At 39.3% G+C, this 14,057-nt stretch overlaps 2 protein-coding genes across 4 annotated transcripts in view; one reads left to right on the top strand and one right to left on the bottom strand.

The window, feature by feature from the left end:
- psd3l (pleckstrin and Sec7 domain containing 3, like) overlaps positions 1–14,057 on the bottom strand; it is a 151,272-nt gene that overhangs the window by 111,042 nt on the left and 26,173 nt on the right. For 2 of the 3 annotated variants that reach the window (XM_079805352.1, XM_079805354.1), the window contains exons 2-4: positions 13,187–13,298; positions 5,724–6,591; positions 2,083–2,493 (exon numbers count right to left, since the gene is read on the bottom strand). In XM_079805352.1, coding sequence (XP_079661478.1) covers positions 2,083–2,493; positions 5,724–6,591; positions 13,187–13,298 — 1,391 coding nt within the window. Of the gene's footprint in view, positions 1–2,082; positions 2,513–5,718; positions 6,592–13,186; positions 13,299–14,057 lie in introns of those variants that run through there. The other variant, XM_079805355.1, reaches the window with a different exon arrangement.
- sh2d4a (SH2 domain containing 4A) overlaps positions 13,745–14,057 on the top strand; it is a 57,469-nt gene continuing 57,156 nt past the window's right edge. Inside the window, exon 1 of the mRNA XM_079805369.1 lies at positions 13,745–13,855. The gene's annotated coding sequence lies outside the window, so the exon portion shown is untranslated. The remainder of the gene's footprint in view (positions 13,856–14,057) is intronic.

Raw genomic sequence — 14,057 nt, 5'->3', positions numbered from 1 at the left:
GATGTATAAAAAGAGGTGCAGTAAGCGGTTTCTGAGAAACACTGTTGCTGTTTGAAATCAACCCAAACAAACACACCCTTCCCTCCATTGCTCTGCCCCCAAAATGCACAAACACACAATGCAAGAGTGGATGTCTCTTTATCATGGCTGAAGCGAAGCAAAATAACGCTTCGTAAAAAATGAAGCGAAGTTGACAAACAAACAACAAGGAAGAACAAAAAACTAGCATATGCACAAGAGCATACAAACAAGATTTGGTTGTTAGTCACCACCAGCAGCACACCAGGTCCAGACAAACAATAAGACTCAAACTGTCCTGTTACTATAGATACAGGACAGTCCTATAGATACATTACAACAACAATATATCTTGGCTTTGTGAAACATAGGAAAAATAATGTTGCTCACGTATGGAGCAGAAACAATGCAACCTTGGCGTCTGTTTTCAGGCCTTCCCGCTTAGGTCTTTTCCAGCACTGGACAGCTTTTCTAGTATTAGCGCGGTTCCTAAAGCTCTTGTCTAGTGGTCGACATAGGCTCAAATTTGTCTGCCGATATATGGTATTTTTAAAATATCGGCATCGGCCAATACGTTTTTCTATTTGGCCGATGTGTTGGAAGTAGAACTTTTATTTTGAAGGCGCTGAGAACGCTGGCTCTGAGCTTTGATAATAATCAGAAATGATAATAATCAGATGATAATAAATTAAAATAAACATTGATAATAATTAGAAATGTGTCTTGAGCATCAAATCATCATATAATGATTTCTGAAGGATCATGTGACACTGAAGACTGGAGTAATGATGACAGGAAATTACACTTTACAATATGTTCACATAGAAAACCATTATTTTAAATGGTTTGTTGTACAGTTTTTACTGTATTTTTATTCAATAAATGCAGCTTTTGTGAGCATAAGCCTGTTCCCATTTTCAATTTCAAAAATCCACACTTGTCCAATCCAGACTCAAATTTCCGAACCTCTCTGTAGATTTTCCAGACAATATATAATAGTTCATATTGCATTATATTTGGTAAAGTGCAATTGATGTTTTATAAACAAATTTCGGGAGGAGCACATTCAGGAAATTAAAACTGTTAAGTGGAGCAGACCCAGATAATTAAACCTAATTGAACACAAGAGGAGCTCATTAAAAAATCAACGATAGGAGGTGTATATAGACAGCCGATTTACCTTCCTGTCGTTGACTGTTTTCTTAGCATCCCTCCACCACCCCTTCTCCTCACTTAATTAAACTCACATAAGACATCAAATTAATATATGTAGTCTAGTTCTAGACTATTTCCATCACGGGGGGGTACTCTGGGTTCGGGCAAAATTCCGAGAGATGTAAGTGTGAACTCGTGAATCATATGTAAAATTGTTCTGTTTTTTTTAGTTAAGTTTTAAGTTTTGTGTGTTTCATCATCATATTATTATTATTATTATTATGTCTATTAAATTTTATTTATTTTAATTTAGCTGTTATAGTTTTAGTTATTTTAGTACATTAAGTTAAACAAAATTAAATTAAGTGAAAAATGTCAAGAGTCAAGAGGCATTTATTTGTCATTTGCACAATTAACGCTAGGGAAAACTGGGCATTGAAATTATTGTGACGAGGCTCAGACATACAGTAAAATTAACAGGACCATACACAAATACACAAGTTTTGTAAACATGACCATATACACATATAAACACAAGTGGAGCACTAGTCTGGGATATTAAAGTGACGTGCTATTCCCCAGGCAGAACAATAAAACATAGACATACAATAATTGCAGAGGAAACAAGCTGAAATAAAATCAAGGTGTTTGATGGTTTTAGTTTTAGTTAACTATAATAACCCTGGTCTGAACGTGTAAGTGCAGTTGATAAGACTTTCAGCAGAGGGCGCCATATAATCAGCTCAAGCATCCATGTTTTCTCTCTCACACAAGTTCTTCAGCAAAACAACATTAATGAAACTATGCCCAGTGCTAAAAAATGCTTCACATCTACAATTTTTGCAACCATGACAAAGAGTTGCCGTCTATTCTTGCAGCCTTTTTATAAAGTGAACTATGTGGTCTTACCTTAAACAGCCCGGCAGCCAGTCTCTCTGGTTCACACCGTTTGCTAGCGCTGCTCCTGCTGAGAGAAATGATGAGGTCACCTCCAGAGCTGCCCTTCCGCTCTCCTTTGTGGTGGTGACGCTCAGCACCTCAGTGTCCGAGCCCAGCTCTTGCACGGCAGAATCCAGGAACAGGCTTCTGTCTTTGAGCCGCTGCTGAATCATGGGAGTGAGGGGAATGTCAAAGGCAAACGAAGGCTCCGGAGCGATTTGAGAACTGGGTTCAGGCGCAGGGGTGGAGAGGGCGTCCAGTGAGTCCATGCTACTGTAGAGAGTCGCCCGCAGACGCTCCGACTCCAGGATGTTCTCAAACTGGCAGCTGAATACATCTGTGGTGTCACACTCACCCGCAGCAGATTTACCTTCAGGACTCCTGAAACAGACAAACGCATCTCAATAACAGCACATCACAGTGTGAGACTGAACAAGATGATGTAAACAGAAGTTGGCTTTATGACATACGTTTACATGTCCTACTTGGGGAGTATGTTTTAAGCCCTTGTCAGAGAATCCTCTCTCTCCACAGGCACAACTCAAGCTTGCACTACGATCTGCGTACTACGAAGCGTACACATATGGTAATCTGACAACATAAACCCGAAGAGTGAAAACACAGGGTGGGTCACATCTCACCCAAGAATGAATCGAATTATATTTGCATAAAAAGAATAAAGCCTTTTTAGGACCATTAATTTGTCAATTAAGCACATTTCCTCTCAAACAATCATTTCCATAAAGGATTTAGACATTTAGATTCTTATTACTGCAATACATTTTTATGAAAATACACATAAATTAAAGGGCGTACAACAAATATGTTAGTTGCCATGACAATGCAAAAAAATCAGCTTTGTTTTCTTTACGCAAAACGTTATTTATGATCTGTAAATGTTTCATGAGAGTCACCCACAGGATGTTAAAAATGCGTGATTCCATTATAAAGCCACAAGCCTTGTTCCTCTTAGCAGCTGGAAGCGAACACAACGCTTCCTCTATTGTGCTTGATCATTTCTTACGAAGACCAAGCAGAAAGGATAAAGGAAGTGAAAGAGATAATCACACACATTAGAGAACTGAATATATACAGTAAGTGGTAACACTTTATTTTAGGGTTCAATTCTCACAACTAACTAGTTGCTTATTATCATGCATATTACTAGGATATTAGTACTTATAAAGCACATATTAATGCCTTATTCTACATGACCTTATTCTACATCCCATAATCATACCCTATCACTTAAACACTACAAAAACTACCTTACTAACTATTAATAAGCAGTAAATTAGGAGTTTATGAGGCAAAAGTCGTAATTAATAGTGAATATGTGTTCCCCATACTAAAGTGTTACCCAGTAAGTAGATGAAGTGATGAACAGGATGTATTTTGTATTTCTGTGTGTCTCTCAATCTAGACGGCTTGTAGTGTCCTCAGTGAGCTGCCTACATAGGAGTCACAGCTGTGCTCCTTACGTGACGGCTATTCCTAAAGGTAGACAGCAAAATTATACTGCCTTCTAAATTGTGGCAATACGAAATGCAATATGACAGTCAGTGAAATAATCATTTCAAGATGGCAAAATAAAGAAAAATTCAGAACATAAATATATCAATTTGTCAGTTTAATACTAAAATCATCAAACATGAGTCGCTGCCTATGCAGAGCGTTTCACTTGTGGTAGTTGAAGGGTTAGTTCACCCAAAAATGAAAATTCTGTCATTAATTACTCACCTTCATGTCGTTCCAAACCCGTAAGACCTTCGACGAGAATAATGTTTTGGACAAAAAACAAACAAAACGAATGACTTTATTCAACAATCTCTTCTCGTCTGTGCCAGTCTCCTACGCTGTTGATGTAGTGTAAACGGTGTCAAGTCAAGTCAACTTTATTTATATAGAGATTTTTACAATGCCGATTGTTTCAAAGCAGCTTCACAGAGTTAAACAGGAAAATAATGCAACAAAATTTGATTCGGCTGTACAGCTGCTCTGGAGAAAACAGTGATGTCCTCCAGCTCAGTTCAATTATCATATAGTGACAATGCGGGCACATCAGTAATATAGTTGAATATTCAGTGCAGCATTTCTTAGTTCTACGGCAGAACGGCGGCTTACCACTGGCTAGCTCCTGCGTCGGCTATTGGTAAGCCGGCGTTTTGACGTAGCGCTTTGAAAATGCTGCACTGTATTTACTACGTCAACAGCGTAGGAGACTGGCACAGACGAGAAGAGATTGTTAGAGTCATAATTAATTTGCGCACAAAAAGTATTGTCGTCGCTTCATAGCATTAAGATTGAACCACTTGAGTCACATGGACTATTTTAATTATGTTTTTACTACCTTTCTGGACCTTGAAAGTGGTAATTAAATAGCTGTCTATGGAGGGGCCAGAGAGCTCTCGGATTTCATCAAAAATATCTTCATTTGTGTTCCGAAGATGAACGAAGACCTTATGGGTTTGGAACAACATGAGGGTGAGTAATTAATGACAGAATTTTAATTTTTGGGTGAACTAACCCTTTAAGATGCTGTCTATGAGACATTATATTCATGTATAATAATAATTTAAAGTTAAATTGCTTTTAAATAGAGAAAGAAAATACAATACTGATTATTTTAATGATTAATAATGTTGCTAGGTCTACAAAACAAAACTGTAGACCTAGTCTACAGTTCAAAACAAAACTAGTCAAAACAAAACTTAAGCAAAATATGCCACTCCCATACCTAGAATGACCTGCCTAACTCAACCGAGCTGCTTAGTCTTTAGCCATTTTTAATGGCTGAATACGCATCTTCAGCCATTGAATATGCATCTTTTTCTTCAACACTTGACCCATTAACACTAACACTTACCATTCTATATATCTATTTATAAAAGGTAACAATAAAAAAAAAAACTTGCTACATGTACTGTGCTGCACTAACTAGGGCTAGTCACAGCACTTGCACATTGTTGCCCAATAGTTGGTTGATTGCTTTTATTGTTGTAATTTGCTTTGGATAAAAGCGTCTGCTAAATGATTAAATGTAAATAAAGGAGCACACAGGCGCTCAAAGGCTTCCTTCCAGTGTCTTTCCCTCACCAAACTAGTCTAGTACAGTTGTATCATTGGTAGAATATAAAATGGGTAAAACATTTCAATACAAACATTTCAGTCAAATACAATGTATGCAACATGTCAAACAATTAACCTGCGGGAAATAAAACAACTTGAGGCAACAGTTAAAAGGAGGCCCATTCCACAGAAAATCTGCGGACAACCCAGCAAAACCGCTTTTTAATTATAGTTTTATTTCTGACTGTTCACATAATAATTATTTAAGAATAGTATAACAAAAAAACATGAATAGCTTAGAATGCAGTAATAAAATGTAATAAAAAATATGCAAACAAAACAAAATACCTTGATAATAATAAAAATATAAGGAGTTAATTTACCTGTCAACACGGTTGTTTCCTGTTGAACGTACACAGGTTTAACTATTTTTTTAAATTTAAATAGAAAAGTGAGAAAATAAGTAATGCTGATTATCGTTGTCTTTCTACTCTCTACTGTCCTTTTGGCAAGTGAAGGATTGCGATGAAGAGGTACTGTACCTGTCTGATGCGTCTTCTGTCGATCTCTGGTCGGGTCTAAGCGCACACCCCTGCGGTGCTCCTGTGGCTTCTGAATTCTGCGTGTCCTGACTCACTTCCTCTTTCACACTGCAGCTCTGGTGTGTTCCGTTTTGCATCTCTCCGTTCACTAGACTCTCTGTCTTGCTCTCCACAAACCGCAGCTTTTTCGGTGGCTTGTCCCGCAGTTTGCCCCCTTCCAGAAAGCCGCTGAAGATGCCCGGGATCTCGGCCAGGATTTTATTGGATTCCTCTAGAGACTCATCTACGAGTTCTTCTGAGGTGTTGTCTGACGTACTTGGAAAGGGTGACCCTGCCCTCTTGCCCTCCGTCTCCTTTCCAGCATTTCCTTGGGAGGGCACCTCTACGGACGGCTCCACGTGCACTGCAGCTGGAGTCGGGCTGGCGTCAGGTTTATTTTGGCTGGACGGTGCATTCCTGGGGTCCCGCGCGGGCCCAGCACTGAAGCAGCTCAGCTCGCTTGCGGCCGCCATAACTGAGCTGGGATCCTTTATAAGTGCCTCACACCACGAGTCGAACAGCAGACTAGACGTCAGGAGAGAGTCTCCTGCTAACTCAGACTGGCCGTTCTGAATGTCTAGGCCCTGCTTGGCCATATCCAGTTGTGACGGCGGGGTTTCGTTTTGTCCGTTGCAGGGGATCATGGGTGAGGCGGTGGCGTTTCCTGACGTCGAGCCCTGTTCGGCCGCAGCATGCTGGCTCCAAGCGGTCAGGCCACTCAATAAGTTCGACAGCTCCCTGTCGATCTCCTGGAAGAGTGACGTCTCATCAATGTCATCGTCCTCAAGACCTGAACCGGTTTCTTGTTTCGCTTGGGTCGGAGAGGAGACTGTTTGAGAAACCAGAAAATGAAGAATAGAGATCATCAGGTGTCAACTCTATAAAATCAAGTTAAGTGGAGTGAGACTGTCTGATATAAAACCAGCAGAAAGGAGAATGGACAACAAAAGAAAGAGAAACTTGCAAGGCAAAGGCACAGCTGGTAGTGGCATTTCATGTATACAAAAGAAAACCAAACATTTTAGGTAGATCATACTGTCATCAAGCAGACAAATTAGAAGAAGAAAAAAATAGATCAGGGCCAGAAACCCTTCTGACATGTAGTGCCACGATTATTTTGTGGTGGTAATTAAATAGCTGTCTATGGAGGGGTCAGAGAGCTCTCAGATTTCATCAAAAATATCTTAATTTGTGTTCCGAAGATGAAGGTTTTACGGGTTTGGAACGTCATGAGGGTGAGTAATTAATGACAGATTTGTAATTTTTGGGTGAACTAACCCTTTAAAGGTGCACTGTGTAAATTTTAGCGGCATCTAGTGGTGAGGTGGCAAAATTGCAATCGCCCACCACTCACCCCTCCATTTCGAAGCACATAGAGAAGCTACAGTGGGCGACACAGGACAAAGATGTCGTAGTCTGAGACAGCAGAAAGTAGCTAGCGCTCTGTAGAGCAATTTGTCTGTTTAGGGCTACTGTAGAAACATGGTGGCACAAAATGGTGACTTCACTGTAAGGGGGAAATGGCTCATTCTAAGGAAATAAAAACATAACGGTTCATTATGTAAGGTCTTTATACACCACTGAAAACATACTTCTGTATATTATATTGCATTTCTGTCAATAGATCCTCATAAATATCACACACTGCACCTTTAAGAACCTGCTGGAATGGTCAATAATAATTTAATTCAAATGATTTGTTATTTTAAGAGGCTTATTGACTTTGGCAATCTGCATGTTGGTTACACCATATGATTCTCATTTAGCAGACTTCTGACATTTACTAATAAGCATTTTTTACCCCTAAGAACTAACAATGAAAGATTATGCCAAACTTAAGGTTGTCTTTCCATAATTTATTGCAAACTTTTCTATGATATCAGGACAACTGTATTACCCCAACATTTTGTTGTTACTTTATGCCATTTCAAAATGATAAAAAAAATATTTTAATACAGAGATTAAAAACTTTCTCATTACAGAAAAAAAGTGGAAAGTCATTGTATGTGTGAATTGCATATTTAATGTGTGAATTGCATTTTTAATGCAACGGTGTAAATGTGAGGGTCTATAAAACATTAAACATCTAACTGTGAACCTGATGAAACTTTTTTAAGCATCATTCATGTTTGTTCAAAACAGAAACTCTCTTCACCAGGTGGCAGCATTTGACTAAAGAGGATTTAACAGACAATGAAAATGTAATCAAAATCGGAGCATCAAGTTTACAATACAGCTCTTACAGTTCAGTGTGTGAGATTAAGATCCTTGTGACAACTTGTGCTACACTTAGAAATGTCTGAATGTAAAAAGATCTAACATTAAACCCGGTGGCATTTATTGTAAAGAAAAAGAAAAAGAAATCACAGGCACAAGTCAAGTCAACTTTATTTATATAGCGCTTTTAACAATGCAGATTGTTTCAAGTTTCACAGTGTTAAACAGGAAAATAATGCAACATAATTTTATTCAGCCGTATAGCCGTTCTGGAGAAAACGGTGATGTCATCAGTTCATTTAAATTATCATACAGTGACAGTGTGGGCTTTAGATCAGTAATTAGATCAGTAATTTAGTTTATATGGTTAATTTAGTTTAATAATTAGATTTATTTGGATATTTAGTTGAAAAATGTAGTGTCCCCAACTGAGCACGCCAAGCCAGAGGCAACAGTGGCAAGGAAACCAAAACCCCATCAGGTGACCTAATGGAGAAAAATAAACCTTGGGAGAAACCAGGCTCAGTTGGGGTGCCAGTTCTCCTCTGGCCAATTAACAAACAGCGTATGATTATTATTCTGGCAACTTTACAGGTCAGAGGTCATATTAGATCGGAATATTCGAAAGATCGGAGGCGACACGCCGGAGACGGGTTTATTGAGGATGATGTGTCGATTAAATAATTATTAAATAGGAAAAACGAAATATCGGAGTTATCACGCCGGAGACAGGGTTTATTGAGGATCCCGTATTGATGAAACAATTATTAAAGTGCAATATTCAAAGCAAAGCAAAACATTTGACAAAAAGAAGTTTGCTAGGTTTGAAATGATAAAACCATAGATCTAGTGAACAAAATGTAGACAAAAACAAAAATATTTGGACAGTTAAATACGTCTGAAAAATTGTATTAGGTAAGAAAATATAAACAGATAGACAGACAAGAAGGCAGACAGACAATGGCAGGCAGACAGACATAAACAAAGACAGACAGACGGCAGACAGATAGACAGATAAACAGAGAGACAAACAGACGGACAGACAGACAAGAAGGCAAACAGAGACACAGGCAGATAGACAGACAGGCAGACATGCAGACAGACAGATAGAGAGACAGACAGGCAAACAGACAGACAAGCAGGCAGACAGATAGACAGACAGAGAGAGAGACAGACAGACAAGCAGGCAGACAGACAGACTGATCTACAGGCAGACAGAAAGGCAGGCAGACAGACAGATAAACAGATACAGACAGACAGACAAACAGACAGATAGACAGGCAGACAAGCCAGCAGACAGATAGGCAAACAGACTGACAAGCAGGCAGACAGATGGACAGATAGACAGGCAAACAGACAGATAAACAGACAGACAAACAGACAGATAGATAGAAAGGCAAACAGACAGACAAGCAGGCAGACAGACAGAAAGACTGATAGAGAAACAGAGAGACAGACAGACAGACAAGCAGGCAGACAGATAAACAGAGACAGACAGGCAGATAGACAGTCAGACAAGCAGGCAGACAGACAGGCAGACAGACATGCAGACAGACAGACAGACAGATAGATAGATAGATAGACAGACAGACAGACAGACAGACAGACAGGCAAACAGACAGATGGGCAGTCAGACAGACAGACAAGCATGCAAACAGACAGAGAGAGACAGAGAGACAGAAAGACTGATAGAGAAACAGAGAGACAGACAGACAAGCAGGCAGACAGATAAACAGAGACAGACAGGCAGATAGACAGTCAGACAAGCAGGCAGATAGACAGACAGGCAGACAGACAGACAGATAGATAGACAGACAGACAGGCAAACAGACAGATGGGCAGTCAGACAGACAGACAAGCATGCAAACAGACAGAGAGAGACAGACAGACAGAGATACAGACGGACAGACACACAAGTAGGCAGACAGACAGGCAGAAATCTAGCCCTGCACCAAACTCACACCACTGGTTGTGAGCTGTCTGTCAAAAAGAGTGCAATCCGTAAAATTTCTAGCAGATGCACTTCTCAACTAATTGAAAGATGCAGCTTTTTAAGAGCATTTTTGGCACGCGATATATTGTGATTTAGCATGTAAAGCCTTATCCGAAAAACTGGTTTCTTAATTAACCTTACTAAAAGCAGCCAACAAAGCAGGGCTTGGCTACAAATTCACTGTCTTTTAACAATTAATATCAGGACGAACATTAAAATACTTCAAATTGCTTGTGAGAAATATTTTATTTAACTCACACCACTGGTTGTGAGCTGTCTGTCAAACAGAGTGCAATCTGTAGAATTTCTAGCAGATGCAATTCTCAAATAACTGAAAGATGCAGCTTTTTAAGAGCATTTTTGGCACGCGATAGCCTATTGTGATTTAGCATGGAAAGCCTTATCCGAAAAACTGGTTTCGTAATTAACCTTACTAAAAGCAGCCAACAAAGCAGGGCTTGGCTACAAATTCACTGTCTTTTAACAATTAATATCAAAACAAACATTAAAAGACTTCAAATTGCTTGTGAGAAATATTTCCACTTTTGTGCAGAATCCCTAGGGGTCCCTAGAGTCCAGTTTGAAAAGCTTTGCTTCAAGCGCACAGTAGATTATATGAATTGGGATGTAAGGTCACTGCTGTGCTCTGTTGGTTTCTGTGTAATTTATAGAAGTACAAGGAAACTGTGAGCCTATGAGCTTTATGACTCATGTACACTTCTGAAACAGGTTTCATCATGACCGCCGTTGCCACTGAAGCATGACACACCAGTGATACGGAAATACTAAAATCTTGGAGGAGCGTGTCTTGTGTGTGGTGCTTAAAACACACAGCAGCTCAATACAGTTGTCACTCCTTTACTGAGAGTTTACTCACATTCTGTATACAGTACAGGTCAGTGATATCCACATTACACAACCAAATTACACCAGTGACAATCGTATTTATATAAAATCGGAACAACTAGTCGATAATGCAATGACGTCACTCTCTTTTTGTCAATGGCAGCTCAAAAATGGATGCCAATACACATTAGATGCTAGAAAACAAAAGGTATGTCTCTTCACTGAATCTTTTTTTGATACGGTCTCTTTCACCAAAGTTTCTCCCATGAGCCCTGTGGTCTTAGGGAAATTCCATACATTACTCTCCCAAAAGACCAGTGTTGCCAGATCTTGCTAGAGAAACAGGGTGTGACAAAACAAGCCACTTCTCTGACCAAAATAAACCCAAATACATGACTGTATTCTGTAAATAAGCCTCATAATAATTCATGCTTTTTATAAACAACTTACATGAAAAAACATGCCCAAAGATACTTATAATAAGCTGTATAATGGCACCACTGAAAGAAAATATGCTGTTTACCAGCAGCAGCTTTATGAGTCAACAGTGGTTTACTAAAAATTGCATTGGCTGGATAATATGTCAAAATAGCAGACATCGAACGGGTTAAACTGAAGCCCAAATGTTGCTATAATTATCACTACATTAATAATCACAATTTTGGGAGTGACTCATGTTGATGACAATTTAGGTAATTACTCTCAAATTGGTTGCCTCTCTCAAAAGTGCATTGTGTATGAGGGACTATGTATTATTATTACTATAAAAAAAATATCCCTATTGACCCTATGTATTGTCTTACCAAATGCACTTCATTGACTGCCTACAGTTTTCACCAGTAAAGCATGTTTGCTATAGAGTGGCAAACTGCAATTGTTACCTAATGCTGGGTACACACAAAAAGATTTTTAAACTCTTATAAGAGTTTCAAAATGTGAGAGACCACAAGCATAACGAATTGAAATCCTAGATTTAACCGTTTTGTTCCTCTAGCATGTGGAGTGCCACAATGTGACCAGGAGAGAACACCACACACGAACAGATTCCATTCACAAATGACAGAGTTCCGCCTGTGAACACGGGAAATCTCGCTTATAGTGTATGTATGGAATGTTTTTTACAGGGTTTGTGGGGGGGGGGGTACACTTTACGTGTAAAGTGTAAAGTGTACACTTTACACTTTACATGTTACAGCACAAGCTGGAGAGGAGTCTTCCGTCAGCTTGCTTTCTGATTGGGTATTGATTCGTTTCACATGATAATCTACAAAACACACGCGCTTGTGTCTTTAGGGGTGACCCCCACACATCAGGATTTCTGATCGTAAATATTCAAATATTTGCAATCAGAAATCCTGACTTGTGGGGGGAAACCCGAGGATCGAGATCGGGGCAGCTCCGACGTTCTTCCGATCAGGTTCAATCACACCTCACACCCCAGGAAAATGTGATAGATAATCTGTAGAACCATCAAGATAATCGGGACTTTACCTAGGATTGTCAGAAGGGGAGAAAATCGCCCCCGATTATCTTTGTGTACCCAGCATTATCTGATTCAAGCGTGCCACACAAGTCCTGAAAAGTGAAGCCAAAGCGTCTCAATCGCCACCAGGTGGTTGGTCCCAATATAGGTCATAAACCCTGCCCTCTCCGTGTAATGTAATGGGACGTGATACAAACTAAATCAAATTACACTTCAAATATTTTTTTTCAAAGATGGTAGTTTTTAATCACGCTGATGTAAGTTCAAGTGTTCGTTTTTTAAATAAGTTTGGTTTTAGTTAGTTATTTGATGCTATAAAAACGTCATGATTGACAGCTTCTCTAAGCGAAGTAGTCACTGAGGCACTAACGGGGCTTTTCGGGAGGAGATTGGAGCTTCAACTTTAATTTCTACATTTCCATGACTGTTTATTTCACACCACCATATCGTGGCTCTACTTCCTGCTCTCTACTGCGCAGACTCGGGGGACATTTGCGGCTTGACTTTTCTTCAGTGGAAGAGAGTGAAGGCATCCATCTTTTTTACGGTCTATGATATGATTTAACACATAAAATGTTTTGTTGGTATAACAAAATGCATGTATGGCTGTATTTAGGTTGATTCAGTGACTTTAATTAGTATTTTGAATAAAAATCTGTTTATTTAGATGTTACCATTTTTTCAGTGTTTTTAATGATTACGTCATGAAGAACCACACAGATGTCACACGTTTAGAAGAGAAGAATGTTAGCAGCAGAAAATATAGCATCACACACAGAAGTGCTAGAGAAAATGGTGAAGTGTTTCATACAGTTTCAATTTACTAGTAATACAATACACACAATAATCACATGCAAGTAAAAGTATGCAAGAACATAAAAGTACCGCTATCTGATGAGCTTATGTCTTCTGTCTTTCCAAAGAGAAACTCGTACTTGGCTTTGGCAACACTCTGTGCGTGTGCAGAGGAGCTGCTAACACGATCAAACGCTTCTCCCTGCAAGAACAAACCACAGTTAAACTTGCATGCATTATACTGACAGTATATTAACTTGACTGGCTTCTATGATGACAAGGCTGGTTCCAATATAGGCTCATCATCAGTTGCCCCAAAGAGTGCATATAAGGCCAAAGAGAGGAATTCTTACGAATTCAGTGGTGCTCAAAGTATAGTTTTACATGATGGACGCTGTCAAAACAAAATATGACTTGTGCCTTATATTTATCTTCTCAAGTTATATGATAGCTTTGTGAGAAGAACATCCAAAATCGTATTTTTCATTGAAAATCTTCCCCTCCTCCACAGTTCTCTCATTCATTTTGCAGTTGTATATATTCAAATATGGCGAGTCAAAACGTGTTGCAGCAGGTTTCACAACAATAATGCTAACTCGCAACGCACTAATTTTAGAAATGCAAATTAAGATTTCGGTGAACAGTTTTATTTTGGTGTGCACCTCACACAGACAACATATCCTTCAGAGGACTTCACTTTCACTGTATGGAAAAGAGCAGAGTGAACATTGTGCTAGACATCTTCTGAGTTCCACAGAAGTAAGTCACTCATACAGAATTGGGGCAATGGTGAGTAAATGAACCTTTTTGATTCTAGGGTAAACTGTTCCTTTAAATCCAGCAAGCGGCATGAGTATAAGGCTGTCTGTGTGAATCTAGTGTTCCTGTCATCACGCTGACGCTCCCGCAGGAGGCCGGTCGCTATGACTTGCTCCAGGCGGCTCAGGAATGTTTCTGTTTC

Source organism: Gobio gobio (assembly GCF_949357685.1).
Source record: "Gobio gobio genome assembly, chromosome: 22".
NCBI classification, from domain to species: Eukaryota; Metazoa; Chordata; class Actinopteri; order Cypriniformes; family Gobionidae; genus Gobio; species Gobio gobio.
This window is presented reverse-complemented; position numbering and strand designations above follow the sequence as displayed.